We start from the raw sequence: 18,343 nt of genomic DNA on the forward strand, positions 1-18,343 counted from the left end.
CATTGCAACAAAACAAATACTAATAAATTGATAACAAGCAATAACAGCCAAAAAACAACAAAACTAGCAAGCTACTTCTATAATTTTTCAGTGCCAGAGAAAATTATTTCAAAAAATCAGCTGCCCCTAAATAAATAAACTATTTCTTTTTTTATTATTATTATTCTTTCCAATTTTAGTGCTTTCATTTTTGTTACTTACTCAGTTTTTCGTCTATATTGTAATTTTCTTTTTCTTTTTCTGAGTCAATATTCAAATAAGGATACGATTATGTAATAAAGATTATTATTATTATTATAAATTTGGTTGTTCAGGATTACTTGTAGGTTGAGTTTGTGTTGTTTTCTTGAATTTAGCTATTTTCATCGTCTCTTCGACCGGCGTTCCACAACAGCTCGTGCAGAGCCCATAAAAATACATGTGATATATAGAAGATAATATTTGGTAATCGTAGTCCCAAGTCACTATTAAAAATAGCTAGACGTTTCGAGCAATGGCTTTTTATCGATAGCATAGAAGAAAATGATCTATGCTATCGATAAAGAGCCATTGATTGAGATATCTTCTATGCTATCGATAAAGAGCCATTGATTGAGATATCTTCTATGCTATCGATAAAGAGCCATTGATTGAGATATCTTCTATGCTATCGATAAAGAGCCATTGATTGAGATATCTTCTATGCTATCGATAAAGAGCCATTGATTGAGATATCTTCTATGCTATCGATAAAGAGCCATTGATTGAGATATCTTCTATGCTATCGATAAAGAGCCATTGATTGAGATATCTTCTATGCTATCGATAAAGAGCCATTGATTGAGATATCTTCTATGCTATCGATAAAGAGCCATTGATTGAGATATCTTCTATGCTATCGATAAAGAGCCATTGCTCGAAACTTGAACATCTAGCTATTTTTAATAGTTACTTAGAACTACAATTACCAAATATTATCTTCTATATATCACATTTATCAGTCCAAGCAGCGTTTATTAATTTATTAAAATACATGGTACAGTATGCGCGTCTTAGCAACGTTGAACGTCTGGTGACGTAGCTCCGCCCCAAGGATTGGCAAGAAACTGACGCGAATATATTGTAAATACTGCTGTTTATTATAGTATATCGGGGTGATTTGCCGACAATGCAAAAAATACAAATCACTGATACACTGATTATTATTTACTACTTGTAAATTACAATACATTCTACATTCAACGATTTGACGTGAATTTGTTACAGGTCTCATGCCACTAATCAACCAATGGTTGCCTTGCAAGAACCAATGAATTTTTTTAAATATTTTTTTTTTTCTCAGGTGCTCCCAGGGTCAAAGGTGAGACCAACATGTGGTCGTTTGTTTACTACTAGCGGCTGTGTACCTGTGGGCTTATTCTGTGTGTATTTGGGTGTTCTAATCTTGGTGTTTTTCCAGTGATTTCTCTTGGTGCGGCCCAAATACAGTAGGTGTGTCTTGTTTACCTGATATTTGCAAGAGTTTGAGCTGGCCAACGTGTTAGTTTTTTTCATATGGTTGATTACTGGCATGTTGATTTCCCATTTTTGAGCCATGTTTTCAACTTTCTTCATCATTTTCATATATAACAATCTCGTCATATGTTAACATTGTCGTCTATGGAAATTCAATTAGTGATATGAGCCCTGACACTGAAGGACAATCCGTGAAGCGCCCTCTATTATATCAAATCGTTTGGAGTAAAGGTCACGCGCAGATACGAGTAAATACAATTCAGTCAGCCATTTTGTTTGTTGATCTGTTAATGCTTCGACGTAGTCGTCGTCGGAAACAACCGAATATTCTGTCCTGTTGTGGTCGCAAATCACCTTCTAAATGCACAGAAATGTGTGCAATGGAACTGAAAGACCAGGGCAACCGGTTCTTTTCTGCTAGAAAATATGACGACGCAATAAATTGTTACACAAAGGCTATCGTAAGTTATGAACGTTTTTGTTTTCCCACATGTGAATTGTTGTTGTATTGAGGCTTATTGTAATCAAAGAAACGAAACGAAACGGGGTGACACACATAATAAAAATTTTAATGTAATAAGAGAAAATGGGTTTTATACGCACAGTATTTACAACATATTTGCCGAAAATAACAACATTTAAAATAAAGTAAATGGTTCGTTTCGCTAATTACAGATAATCCAAAATCTGTAATCAGCGAAACAAGGTAATACACGTACAATATTTACAACTGTCCGTCGAAACTTGACTAGTATATTCACCTTTCAGTAGTGTATATAACGACATAAAACATTCGTTTCGCCAGTTACAGATAATCGGAAATCTGTAATCACGAAACAAGGGTCTTACACGTACAATATTCACAATTGTTGTCAAAACTTGACCAGTATATTTACCTTTCAGTCGTGTATATAACTACATAAAACATTTGCTGACAATAACGGGATTTTAATTAGTAAATGGCTCGTTTCATTAATTACAGATAACCAGAAATCTGTAATCAACGAAACAAGGTTCTTACAAGAAACTTGTATTATCTAAAATAAATATTTTTTAGTCATTTGTTCACCTACTGTTAGTGTGACTGTGAAGGCTAGATTTAGTACATGTAGTTACGTTTTACGTTAAGAGAAAACAAAAATTGTCACGATTTAGCTATGTGCTGGCGCGTGGGCGTGAATTTGCCATTTTCTTAAACAACTGTAAAAAAGCCATGAGGAAGCAAGTAAATTAATCGTACTGAGTCGCATGTAACATTATTTGTCCATCACCTGCAACTCTAGATATTATCTGGTCCAAGTCTCATTTTTGTTCCATTTACCGTTATATGCTGCGCTATTTCTCAAATTCACTTTTTATTACCAAGTAACAGTAACAGTAAACAAAACTAAACACAGTATTCATTTCAGTAAAACACTATTATTTTCTACGATATTTCTGTCTTGTACTCTCTGTGGCGACTTTTTAAATTTGTGAACACGATTTTCATTGTCTTCGCTGAATCCGCTATGTGATAATGAGAAAAATATTAGAAACTGTGTAAATGTTTTAGGAGATTAGATGATGCAACCTGTTCCAGCAGTTACTTATTCAAGCTTACCGTAGTAGCGTATCCCTTTTTCTGGTTAGTGTTTTTGACGTTTCTCTGACAAAATCTCAACTCCTATACTATTTATTGTCATAAATACTACATTGTATATATCACTGCATAGTCATTGGCACGACATAATCAATCTGTAAGTTCGAGAAAACACGTCTTTAACAGGAGTGTGGCTGGAGCTGTTTACTACAGTATAACTTTCAAGGAAATAATTCCTATTGTTTAGAAGCATATTTATAGTATACCTGGCCCTTTAATGTTGCAAAAAAATATATCACTTTTACCGTACTTCTCAGGTCATAAGCCAGCGGCCTCAGCATGTAAAATTGGGGAAAATAAGGGGTGGACTTATAAGTACATGTACCCAGTGACCACCTCAGGAAAGATGAATTTGTTTGTTTCCTTAACATTGTAACCATAATTACTACCCTCGAAAAATTATCCAAATTACATCTTTCTTTCACCATGCCGGGCTAGGGGAAGCATCTTATTCAAGAAAAAAAATGCGAAATGCGGAATTTCATATCGTCTGAAATTAAGATGTAAAATTAATTAAGGTGTATGGGAAAACAGTTGAATGCAAGATCTTTATCATTATCTTCGTTGTGGGATGTTTTCGATCGTACGCAAACTCTTGATGCAAAGCAATTTCCACCATGATGTTTTTCAACATGACTTGACCTGAAACAACGTCCTCTGACCTAACAGGTCAAGTCTGTCGTTAACCAATCAATGTCGTACTGATGAAATTTTCCAATGATTGATGATGTAATGTAGAAGTGAATTACTGCAATCTTAAAAGACATTGTGTTACTTCTGATTTTGACGAAAAGACTCAATTTTCGAAAGGTGAACTGAGTGTGGAGGAAGTTTTTAACACCTTTAACGGTCGCAACAGGTCATGTGAAATGCATAAAAGCACAATCCAAATGGCCATTATCAGGGCCACCATACACTTCAAAAAGACATATACCCCGGTAATTACTATGGTAGGCCTAATAGCTAATATCTGTATAATGTCTAATTTGCATATCAATTTTGTTGCAATAGAAATAATTGGTAACCTTTCTGTTTTTGCGTAAACATGTCATTTCTGTGGCTGATCATGGCAATACTGTCATATTCAAAATTCCTGAGAGAACATAGAACATAGGATTGGTCAGTACTAGCAGATACTATTCATAATATAAATTTGGCTGTTTTCTTTGTTTTCAGTTGCGAAATGCAAACACCGCCACCTTTTACACCAACCGTGCTCTGTGCTATCTCAAACTACAGCAGTGGGAACTGGCCATGCAAGACTGCAAACATGCGATAGAGATAGACACGGCTTTAGTTAAAGGTCATTTCTTTTTAGGCCAAGCTTCTGTGGAAGTTGGGTGCTACGATGAAGCCATTGCAAGTCTTAAAAGAGGTAGGCATACAATGTAGATTTTATCTCAGCTAAAATTTGCCTTAATTCCGTCAGTACTCGATTGATTGACTCGAGATCGCTTCGCTCGTGAAAGTATGGCCGCAGGATACACCGCATCACTCGTGAATATAACTTCCATATGCAACGAAAGCCACAGGGAGGGTGTAGGGTTCTGTCATATTAATACACTGAATTGCCATGATCTATGTGACAAAGACAATTATTACACTGCTTTATTACACTGAACTGCCATGATATATGGGATAAGACAATTATTACACTGCTTTATTACACTGAACTGCCATGATATATGGGATAAGACAATTATTACACTGCTTTATTATACTGAACTGCCATGATATATGGAATAAGACAATTATTACAATACTTTATTACACTGATCTGCCATGATATATGGGATAAGACAATTATTACACTACTTTATTACACTGAACTACCATGATATATGGGATAAGACAATTATTACACTACTTTATTACACTGAACTACCATGATATATGGGATAAGACAATTATTACACTACTTTATTACACTGAACTACCATGATATATGGGATAAGACAATTATTACACTGCTTTATTACACTGAACTACCATGATATATGGGATAAGACAATTATTACACTACTTTATTACACTGAACTACCAAGGTATATGGGATAAGACAATTATTACACTACTTTATTACACTGAACTACCATGATATATGGGATAAGACAATTATTACACTGCTTTATTACACAGAACTGCCATGATATATGGGATAAGACAATTATTACACTACTTTATTACACTGAACTACCATGATATATGGGATAAGACAATTATTACACTACTTTATTACACTGATCTGCCATGATATATGGGATAAGACAATTATTACACTACTTTATTACACTGAACTACCATGATATATGGGATAAGACAATTATTACACTACTTTATTACACTGAACTACCATGATATATGGGTAAGACAATTATTACACTACTTTATTACACTGAACTGCCATGATATATGGGATAAGACAATTATTACACTACTTTATTACACTGAACTGCCATGATATATGGGATAAGACAATTATTACACTACTTTATTACACTGAACTACCATGATATATGGGATAAGACAATTATTACACTACTTTATTACACTGAACTACCATGATATATGGGATAGGACAACTATTACACTACTTTATTACACTGAACTGCCATGATATATGGGATAAGACAATTATTACACTACTTTATTACACTGAACTGCCATGATATATGGGATAAGACAATCATTACACTGATCTGCCATGATATATGGGATAAAGACAATTATTACACTGCTTTATTACACTGAACTGCCATGATATATGGGATAAGACAATTATTACACTGCTTTATCCCACTGAACTGCCATGATATATGGGATAAGACAATTATTACACTGCTTTATTACACTGAACTACCATGATATATGGGATAAGACAATTATTACACTGCTTTATTACACAGAACTGCCATGATATATGGGATAAGACAATTATTACACTACTTTATTACACTGAACTACCATGATATATGGGATAAGACAATTATTACACTGCTGTATTACACTGAACTGCCATGATATATGGGATAAGACAATTATTACACTGCTTTATTACACTGAACTACCATGATCTATGGGATAAGACAATTATTACAATGCTTTATCCCACTGAACTACCATGATATATGGATAAAACAATTATTACACTGCTTTATTATACTGAACTGCCATGATATATGGAATAAGACAATTATTACAATACTTTATTACACTGAACTGCCATGATATATGGGATAAGACAATTATTACACTACTTTATTACACTGATCTGCCATGATATATGGGATAAGACAATTATTACACTACTTTATTACACTGAACTACCATGATATATGGGATAAGACAATTATTACACTACTTTATTACACTGAACTGCCATGATATATGGGATAAGACAATTATTACACTACTTTATTACACTGAACTGCCATGATATATGGGATAAGACAATCATTACACTGATCTGCCATGATATATGGGATAAAGACAATTATTACACTGCTTTATTACACTGAACTGCCATGATATATGGGATAAGACAATTATTACACTGCTTTATCCCACTGAACTGCCATGATATATGGGATAAGACAATTATTACACTGCTTTATTACACTGAACTACCATGATATATGGGATAAGACAATTATTACACTGCTTTATTACACAGAACTGCCATGATATATGGGATAAGACAATTATTACACTACTTTATTACACTGAACTACCATGATATATGGGATAAGACAATTATTACACTGCTGTATTACACTGAACTGCCATGATATATGGGATAAGACAATTATTACACTGCTTTATTACACTGAACTACCATGATCTATGGGATAAGACAATTATTACACTGCTTTATCCCACTGAACTACCATGATCTATGGGATAAAACAATTATTACACTGCTTTATTACACTGAACTGCCATGATATATGGGATAAGACAATTTTTACACTACTTTATTACACTGAACTACCATGATATATGGGATAAGACAATTATTACACTGCTTTATTACACTGAACTGCCATGATCTATGGGATAAGACAATTATTACACTACTTTATTACACTGAATTACCATGATCTATGGGATAAAACAATTATTACACTACTTTATTACACTGAACTACCATGATATATGGGATAAGACAATTATTACACTGCTTTATTACACTGAACTACTATGATATATGGGATAAGACAATTATTACACTGCTTTATTACACTGAACTGCCATGATCTATGGGATAAGACAATTATTACACTACTTTATTACACTGAACTGCCATGATCTATGGGATAAGACAATTATTACACTACTTTATTACACTGAACTGCCATGATATATGGGATAAGACAATTATTACACTGCTTTATTACACTGAACTGCCATGATCTATGGGATAAGACAATTATTACACTACTTTATTACACTGAACTACCATGATATATGGGATAAAACAATTATTACACTACTTTATTACACTGAACTACTATGATCTATGGGATAAGACAATTATTACACTGCTTTATTACACTGAACTGCCATGATATATGGGATAAGACAATTATTACACTACTTTATTACACTGAACTGCCATGATATATGGGATATTGAAGACAATTATTACACTGCTTTATTACACTGAACTGCCATGATATATGGGATAAGACAATTATTACACTACTTTATTACACTGAACTGCCATGATATATGGGATATTGAAGACAATTATTACACTACTTTAATACGCTGAACTGCCATGATATATGGGATAAGACAATTATTACACTACTTTAATACGCTGAACTGCCATGATATATGGGATAAATTGTAATATACAATTATTGTTTCTATAGCATTTGACCTTGCTAAAGAACAGAAACTCAATTTTGGAGATGACATTGGAAGTGCCTTAAGATCAGTAAAGAAAAGAAGGTGGACTCATCTAGAAGAAAAAAGAATATCACAGGAAATAGAACTACAAGCTTATTTAAATAAATTAATGTTAGAAGATAGAAATAGGTGAGTAAATGTATGTACTCTCATAAACTCATAAACACACGATTTTTTTTTTTTAAATTCTAGAAGGAGTTGAATTTGATTACCACATATCAAATTTTGATGAAATTTGGTATAGTTTTAAGTTTAAATTCATGCATAACAATTGATGTTCTTATTAAGTGTTTGTCTTCATCCTTTGTAGGAGAACGGATGAAGCACTTGAGAATCCTGATTCAGATAACAAGCATGATGCTGACGCTGTGGATGAAGAGTATGTAAGTAGTGTTGCCAGTGCTCAGTTGACACACAATGCATCAAATGAAATAACAAATAAATTAGTTTCTCTAAAATACTGTCAAGTATATGTGTACCGTTCACGAGTAACGTAGTGGTTGTTGCATTGGACCCATGGTTGGTAGATCTAGAATTCAAGTATGACTTGGGGGCATACTCAATCAAAGGGTTATAAGCATACATATCTGTGGTAGGGGCAGATGAAGCATACTTATCTGTGGTAGGGGCAGATGAAGCATACTTATCTGTGGTAGGGGCAGATGAAGCATACTTATCTGTGGTAGGGGCAGATAAAGCATACTTATCTGTGGTAGGGGCAGATGAAGCATACTTATCTGTGGTAGGGGCAGATGAAGCATACTTATCTGTGGTAGGGGCAGATAAAGCATACTTATCTGTGGTAGGGGCAGATAAAGCATACTTATCTGTGGTAGGGGCAGATAAAGCATACTTATCTGTAGTAGGGGCAGATAAAGCATACTTATCTGTGGTAGGGGCTGATAAAGCATACTTATCTGTGGTAGGGGCAGATAAAGCATACTTATCTGTGGTAGGGGCAGATAAAGCATACTTATCTGTGGTAGGGGCAGATGAAGCATACTTATCTGTGGTAGGGGCAGATGAAGCATACTTATCTGTGGTAGGGGCAGATAAAGCATACTTATCTGTGGTAGGGGCAGATAAAGCATACTTATCTGTGGTAGGGGCAGATAAAGCATACTTATCTGTGGTAGGGGCAGATAAAGCATACTTATCTGTGGTAGGGGCTGATAAAGCATACTTATCTGTGGTAGGGGCAGATGAAGCATACTTATCTGTGGTAGGGGCAGATAAAGCATACTTATCTGTGGTAGGGGCTAATAAAGCATACTTATCTGTGGTAGGGGCAGATAAAGCATACTTATCTGTGGTAGGGGCAGATAAAGCATACTTATCTGTGGTAGGGGCAGATAAAGCATAATTATCTGTGGTAGGGGCTGATAAAGCATACTTATCTGTGGTAGGGGCAGATAAAGCATACTAATCTGTGGTAGGGGCAGATAAAGCATACTTATCTGTGGTAGGGGCTGATAAAGCATACATATCTGGTAGGGGCAGAGAAAGCATACTTATCTGTGGTAGGGGCAGATAAAGCATACTTATCTGTGGTAGGGGCAGATAAAGCATACTAATCTGTGGTAGGGGCTAATAAAGCATACTTATCTGTGGTAGGGGCAGATAAAGCATACTTATCTTTGGTAGGGGCAGATAAAGCATACTAATCTGTGGTAGGGGCAGATAAAGCATACTTATCTGTGGTAGGGGCTGATAAAGCATACATATCTGGTAGGGGCAGAGAAAGCATACTTATCTGTGGTAGGGGCTGATAAAGCATACTTATCTGTGGTAGGGGCAGATAAAGCATACTTATCTGTGGTAGGGGCAAATAAAGCATACTTATCTGTGGTAGGGGCAGAGAAAGCATACTTATCTGTGGTAGGGGCTAATAAAGCATACTTATCTGTGATAGGGGCAGAGAAAGCTTACTTATCTGTGGTAGGGGCAGAGAAAGCATACTTATCTGTGGTAGGGGCAGATAAAGCATACTTATCTGTGGTAGGGGCAGATAAAGCATACTTATCTGTGGTAGGGGCTGATAAAACATACTTATCTTTGGTAGGGGCAGATAAAGCATACTTATCTTTGGTAGGGGCAGATAAAGCATACTTATCTGTGGTAGGGGCAGATAAAGCATACTTATCTGTGGTAGGGGCAGATAAAGCATACTTATCTGTGGTAGGGGCAGATAAAGCATACTTATCTGTGGTAGGGGCAGATAAAGCATACTTATCTGTGGTAGGGGCAGATAAAGCATACTTATCTGTGGTAGAGGCCGATAAAGCATACTTATCTGTGGTAGGGGCTGATAAAGCATACTTATCTGTGGTAGGGGCAGATAAAGCATACTTATCTGTGGTAGGGGCAGATAAAGCATACTTATCTGTGGTAGGGGCAGATAAAGCATACTTATCTGTAGTAGGGGCAGATAAAGCATACTTATCTGTGATAGGGGCAGAGAAAGCTTACTTATCTGTGGTAGGGGCAGAGAAAGCATACTTATCTGTGGTAGGGGCAGATAAAGCATACATATCTGTGGTAGGGGCAGATAAAGCATACTTATCTGTGGTAGGGGCAGATAAAGCATACTTATCTGTGGTAGGGGCTGATAAAGCATACTTATCTGTGGTAGGGGCTAATAAAGCTTACTTATCTGTGGTAGGGGCTAATAAAGCATACTTATCTGTGGTAGGGGCAGATAAAGCATACTAATCTGTGGTAGGGGCAGATAAAGCTTACTTATCTGTGGTAGGGGCAGATAAAGCATACTTATCTGTAGTAGGGGCAGATAAAGCATACTTATCTGTGGTAGCTGTAGTAGGGGCAGATAAAGCATACTTATCTGTGGTAGGGGCAGATAAAGCATACTTATCTATGGTAGGGGCAGATAAAGCATACTTATCTGTGGTAGGGGCTGATAAAGCATACTTATCTGTGGTAGGGGCAGATAAAGCATACTTATCTGTGGTAGGGGCTGATAAAGCATACTTATCTGTGGTAGGGGCAGATAAAGCTTACTTATCTGTGGCAGGGGCTAATAAAGCATACTTATCTGTGGTAGGGGCAGATAAAGCATACTTATCTGTGGTAGGGGCTGATAAAGCATACTAATCTGTGGTAGGGGCAGATAAAGCTTACTTATCTGTGGTAGGGGCTAATAAAGCATACTTATCTGTGGTAGGGGCAGATAAAGCATACTTATCTATGGTAGGGGCAGATAAAGCATACTTATCTGTGGTAGGGGCTGATAAAGCATACTTATCTGTGGTAGGGGCAGATAAAGCATACTTATCTGTGGTAGGGGCAGATAAAGCATACTTATCTGTGGTAGGGGCAGATAAAGCATACTTATCTGTGGTAGGGGCAGATAAAGCATACTTATCTGTGGTAGGGGCAGATAAAGCATACTTATCTGTGGTAGGGGCAAATAAAGCATACTTATCTGTGGTAGGGGCTGATAAAGCATAATTATCTGTGGTAGGGGCTGATAAAGCATACTTATCTGTGGTAGGGGCAGATAAAGCATACTTATCTGTGGTAGGGGCAGATAAAGCATACTTATCTGTGGTAGGGGCAGATAAAGCATACTTATCTGTGGTAGGGGCAGATAAAGCATACTTATCTGTGGTAGAGGCAGATAAAGCATACTTATCTGTGGTAGGAGCTAATAAAGCATACTTATCTGTGGTAGGGGCAGATAAAACATACTTATTTTTGGTAGGGGCAGATAAAGCATACTTATCTGTGGTAGGGGCAGATAAAGCATACTGATCTGTGGTAGGGGCAGATAATGCATAATTATCTGTGGTAGGGGCAGACAAAGCATACTGATCTGTGGTAGGGGCTGATAAAGCATACTTATCTGTGGTAGGGGCTGATAAAACATACTTATCTGTGGTAGGGGCAGATAAAGCATATTTATCTGTGGTTGGGGCATATAAAGCATACTTATCTGTGGTAGGGGCAAATAAAGCATACTTATCTGTGGTAGGGGCAGACAAAGCATACAAAAATGTACTTATCTGTGGTAGGGCTGATAAAACATACTTATCTGTGGTAGGGGCAGATAAAGCATACTTATCTGTGGTAGGGGCAGATGAAACATACTTATCTGTGGTAGGGGCAGATAAAGCATATTTATCTGTGTTTGGGGCATATAAAGCATACTTATCTGTGGTAGGGGCAGACAAAGCATACTTATCTGTGGTAGGGGCTGATAAAACATACTTATCTGTGGTAGGGGCAGATAAAGCATATTTATCTGTGGTTGGGGCATATAAAGCATACTTATCTGTGGTTGGGGCATATAAAGCATACTTATCTGTGGTAGCGGCATATAAAGCATACTTATCTGTGGTAGGGGCAGATAAAGCAAATTTATCTGTGGTTGGGGCATATAAAGCATACTTATCTGTGGTAGCGGCATATAAAGCATACTTATCTGTGGTAGCGGCATATAAAGCATACTTATCTGTGGTAGGGGCAGATAGATTCATTTACTAGCATTAAAGGCCCATGTCAATTCTAGGTTTTTAATTCAGTGGAAGACACAGTGGTGTCATTAGGAATATTCTTGCAACAAGACATTGGCTTTTAATGAATTACAGCCTATAACACATCAATTGGTATGCGTTGATATAAGTTTTTTTTTTATTTATATTTCAGGAAAAACATTTAAAAGAACTTAACGCTGTATTTGCAGCAGTGGATGAAAGGCGAAAGGTAAGTTAGTTTTAGAGTGAAAGTGATTCAGATGAAGGTTAATTGCACTCTGATAGTGTTGATGTTAGGATAACCATTTTCAAACTCATTGGCTAGGCTTAGCTCAGGAATCAAACCAGTCCATCATACAGACCCAAACAAACTTGGTTGCTTTTTGACATTCATTGGTCATTGTTTATAAACAAAAAAATAGAACAAGTTTCGCAAAACTATAGCTACATAAACCATATAATTATAAAAGATGCAAAAATTGAAAATAGCATTGAAGATTTTGTCATATTATTTTATGTGTTAAGAAGAACAGTCATTATGATCTTTTTATGAATACAACCTTTAGGTGGATGTATAATCTACTTACAGACAAGTGTGAGTTTACCAAAATACATGTTTAGACTGAACAGTATGTCACTTGTGCAAATGGTGTGTTTGATACAAATATTGACTGCAGTACAATGTTTGTTTTTACTCAACAGAAGAGAGAAGTTCCAGACTATCTGTGTGGTAAAATAAGTTTTGAATTAATGAGAGAACCAGTAATTACACCAAGTGGAATAACCTATGACAGAAAAGATATAGAAGAACATTTACAGGTAAACAGACCATCATATTTTATTATTAAAAACATTAGACATACAATTCTATATGAAAACTCATTGGGATTGTATGGCTCATGACTTGTAATGATTCATTTTTTTGTTTTATTATATATAGCGTGTTGGACATTTTGATCCTGTGACGAGAACAGATCTTACTCAAGATCAGCTCATTCCAAATCTTGCCATGAAAGAAGTTATTGATACCTTTATATCGGAAAATGAGTGGGTTGAAGAATTCTAAAATGCATTTTCCTGGAGTGAGCACCCTTACTGGATGGAGTCTTATCATCTTATTATGACTATGTAAATTTGCTGCACATTGTGTAAATAAACTCTTCAACTGACAGCATTTTTAATTAATAAAAAGCGCTTTAACATTTAATTTGATATAATCTTCCGATGGAGATTCAAGTTATAATAACTTTGAACTGCTTTTTCATGCTGAAAGCAAGTATTGTATATGCTATAGTATTAGTAGCACATGTGAATGACAGAGGTATATAGTACATTTATGGTCAAAATTGTAATGATCAAACATTAAATTTTTGATTTATGTTCACTTCTATTGGTAGTGAACTTCTAACAGAGTGACTGCTGTATATGTGTATGTATCTTTACATATAAAGTGTGTATCTTTTATTGAAATTAATATAACTCTTAAACCACCGTCTTTGACATTTTTTTGTTAAAAATGCTTTGATATTAACTTAATGGAAGCTGTTTAACTACAGGTAGAACTGGTCTCATTACATAATTTCACAATCAAAGGCTATGAAGGGGGTCTTTTTAGTTCCTGTTGGGACAAAGTCAAAAAACTTATGAATTGACCTCTGTGCATTCATTTGTTCATATCCAGCCATATCGCGCACATGCTTGGACTGATTAAGTTTAAACTATGCACATACATCAGACATTATATCAGACATACGTGTATACTAAGAATGGCATCTCAGTTGTGTGTTGACGGATTTGGTTTCAACTTGGTATACCTACATAGAACATAATGATGTACTTCATTTTATTTGGTTCAAAATAGTTGACTGGCGGCCATTTTTTTCTTTAAATATTACACCTTTGACATACATGTACCTGGGCCGATCCACGTTCAAACTCCACGCATACATCAGACATCATACGTCATATCGGACCATCAAATCCAAAAAGGCTAACTGGCAGTCATCTTGTTCAAATGATAGCAGTTCCATGAAGCTATATCTCATACATGTCAGTCTACATTATGAATATCACCTAAGTAGTGATGCAATATTTATAATATACAAACTGGGACTGACATTGACACTGACTTGTTGGGTTAAAATATGTAATTTTTTTGTCAAAAAATATGGTGAAAATTTTCTCTTAGATTAATATCAAGGTATTAACATACTTTTGCCCTATTTCCTCAATTTTTACCATATGGCTTCTTCTTAAGAATTTACAACACATGAAATTGTTAATTTTAGTCTTTATCATTGGTTTCTATGGTAATTAAGTTTCATCTCAAAATTCCTATACAAATAGTTACTTATGGTTGTTTATGAGGAAATTATGATGAATATTAACGGAATAATCATTTTTTTAGAAAATAAAACTTGAATTAATATATGAATTCTTATGGAAATAATTACAAAAAGGCCAATTTTTGCATGTTTTAAAACAAAACATTTTGTAGTGGCTAATAAAAAGTGATTGTTTCTTTAATAGGTCAAATGCCAGTGTACAACCTTAAACATTTTCACTTTTGAGAAAGTTTTGTTTTGTCATTTAGATTTAACGTGTACAATCAATTGATGTACATATTTGTGATCTTATACTGCATAACCCCTGTATAGTCTGTATGATACATATATGAGTGCAAACCATGCTATTCTATATTATGTATCCAGTGTTCGAAAGTCACCCAATAGTATACTGTAACTCAATGGATATAATAATAATTTATTTTATTTATTAATAAATTTTTTGTGATCAATTGTGATCCACACTGTTTTTCGTTTAATACACCAAGGAGCAATATTATAAACATTTCTTTCAATACTTTAATTCTTCATTTAATCATTTATAGTTGCTGTTGATGTATACTACGTTCACGTTATGGAATCTCGGCACGTGCCGGCAATTTTAATCCTTTTCGTTTCAGAGGGATTACAGCAGTTGCGTTCACGTTGTCTGGGACCCACTTAGGGCCGACTCGGCTCGTGCCGAAATCACTCCCTCATTCGTCAATCTGTTATTTGGCCCAAACATGGAAAATGATACGCATACGATGATAATAATAATTGCTACATTGAAATTATATCCATTTGTTGTTAAGGTATATATTACAAGTTACGATGCACATGAACAGCAAAGATGATTCGAAAAACACTTATTTTTTCACGTCAATGTAGCATTGCAAGAAAATAGCGGTTGCAGCAGCACATAAATATGCATCGCTGACGACGGTTTGCATACATTTCTTTCATTACTACAGCATCCAACCATATACTAGTATATCTGCATTTCCTGTCATCGTCATTTCATACCAGTATGAATCAGCATACTACTATGTTCTCTGAAATTTACCACCGAGGGCGTGATTTTGGCTTGTGCCGAGCGTTCATGCTGCAAATCTAGGCACGTGCAGGGTTTCGGTCCTAAGCATCTATTGCGACTGAGATCAAGTTGTTTTCGGCACGTCCCGACTCGGTCCCGACCATTCACACACAAATTTTGTCACGTGCCAACTCGGTCCCGAGTCTCGGGACATGCTGTGATCTCTAACGTGAATGCCACTGTAGTAAGGTATTGTGCTATCAAATAGAAAATAAAGTGTTTGGTGTTGATATCATGCAATATTTGAACTGATTAATGTTCTTTTGTTGTATATTTGGTTGAATTAAAAGCATTATATTTACTATACTAATGTTTGTTTTGTTGACAACCATGAGATTGGAAGGATACTGGGGATTCTTGTTGTGTTGAAACCAATGTAAGCAGAAGGGAAAAAAGTTTCCTTCTTGAATGAAAAAAAATAGAAAAACACAACTCTTCTCCTGTAAGGAGTTTTTTCGTTTACCCCACTCAACCACCTTGTCTGTAACCAATGGTTATTACCCCGGTATATACATAGAGTGTATGCAAAATAGCAATCCATATATGGTGATAGGCGATGAAGGCAGGCAAAATGTGACAATGCTTCTAGTTTTTGAGCCAAAAATTTGAAATTTTCATCAGCATTTGCTGCCTAAAAATTGAACTCTTTTTGTGAATGGTGCCTGAAATCATTTTTTTGTTAACAGAATTGAGAAAGAATATCATGATATTCAAAAAGGTCTTGACTAATAAATACACTAACAAAAACTGTCAAACACAAATGCTCACCAGTTCTTTCACAGACTCATTTATTTGCATTTACCAGTAATATTGTGATCGTCTCTCAATTTGCGTTGCCTCAAATTGCATATTACACCAGTTAAATATTCTTATAAATTGTTGGTCGTATACCACTATGATTTATTCCTGTTTGTTTCTTTCTCATCAAAAAGGAATGCACAAATACTGTTTAGTAAATTGAAGTTTTAATTTCACGTTGTGATTCTTCTAGCTTTAAAGCAGATATGATTTGAACCTTGTCTTGTAAAAGCCTACTTACGAATGAAAATACCCAGGATATATTTATTTTACAATAAATTGTATCCCTAGTCAATCTAAAGTTAGAGTGGAGTACCATTATTGGCAAATTGATGGTTGTTCATTAATGAATGTAGTCTAAATGTACTATTTTTGAGTCTACCGGTAATTAATTTTCACAGGTCAAATCTTTGTCTTCATAAATATCCCAAGACTTTCATACACTTTTGGCCATCTGCCCAACTGGACACAAACCAGGAAGCTGAAGAATTGGTCACCTTCTTTCCCTTCGTCCATTGCAAAAGTTTATGTATCAATTTTTCTCGAACTTGCTACATAGTTAAATCATGATGCATTACATATGGCCCAGATTTTGTAACTTTCTGTTGTGATACAAAATGGCTGACTGGTGGCCATATTTGGCCCAAACAAAAATAGCCTAAAAATTTTATTCATCAAAAATACTTGTATTTGTTCATTTTTGCTTATAACTTGAAATTACAATTACAAAATGTATTTAGATTCCCTACAGAAGCAGTAAAAGTATTTCTCAAAAATGTATTTGAGAACACTTCAAATGATTGATTTAGAAAACGTATGCAGAGTTTTGTAACTTAGTGGAATTTGTAGTCCACTTTGAAATGCATTTTGTCTTGAATGATGCATAAGCAGATGGCTGGTCTTAACAAATTATACACTTCCTCTATTGCAAGGACTGTAAATGTAATTTTTTTACCTCGCCCGTAACATCAAAGATGGAAGGGAAAGGTATTAAGGGACAAATTTCTGTTGAGTATCGTCGTCGTTAATAATTATTATTGTGTGCACAATAACTTTAATAATTCTATTCCAAACTTTATCAAATGTGGTCACCTTATTCATCAGTATAATGTGTTCCCCGAGTATGAACAGATGTCCTGTATGAAAATATCATGCAAAAATTGCGACTGATCACTGGTGATACACATTCAAAGGTCACTGATCTCTGTGGAAATATGCATTGTTGTCAATGTTCAATGAAGCAAATCATTTGTCTTGTAATAATATCTTTGGTAATGTATCTCCCAAATCCTATGGAAATACTAGACTGGGTTTCAAAACCAACTCATGGAGAGAGTTTTTGCACAGTCTGATACACATTTGCAAACCTAAAATCTTTTCGGAAAACAAGATGTGCAAAAATTAATATAAGCACTCCTATGAATTGGGTGCCAAACTTTGATCAAGATCTGAAGCTAATAGAAAATCTGTTTAGTCCAAAGTTATCAAATAAAAAACAATACATAAAAAGCAAAACGTTGCATCCACATTTTGAAAAGAAAATTGTACTCAAAAATTAGGTATTCTGTATTCGACAAATAAAAAT

The 18,343-nt window shown here is 35.2% G+C and overlaps 1 protein-coding gene across 1 annotated transcript; it reads left to right on the forward strand.

The window, feature by feature from the left end:
* Nucleotides 1-1,728: 1,728 nt before the first annotated feature.
* On the forward strand, nt 1,729-13,731 carry LOC100374346 (E3 ubiquitin-protein ligase CHIP-like). The gene is made up of 7 exons (XM_085502151.1): nt 1,729-1,955; nt 4,310-4,508; nt 8,011-8,176; nt 8,358-8,430; nt 12,713-12,769; nt 13,243-13,359; nt 13,481-13,731. Exons 1-7 carry the CDS (start codon nt 1,785-1,787, stop codon nt 13,604-13,606), a joined length of 909 nt encoding a protein of 302 aa, XP_085358277.1. The 5' UTR covers nt 1,729-1,784; the 3' UTR covers nt 13,607-13,731.
* Nucleotides 13,732-18,343: the final 4,612 nt, after the last annotated feature.

This window comes from Saccoglossus kowalevskii, chromosome 8, assembly GCF_978046115.1.
Source record: "Saccoglossus kowalevskii chromosome 8, keSacKowa6.1, whole genome shotgun sequence".
Classification (NCBI taxonomy): Eukaryota; Metazoa; Hemichordata; class Enteropneusta; family Harrimaniidae; genus Saccoglossus; species Saccoglossus kowalevskii.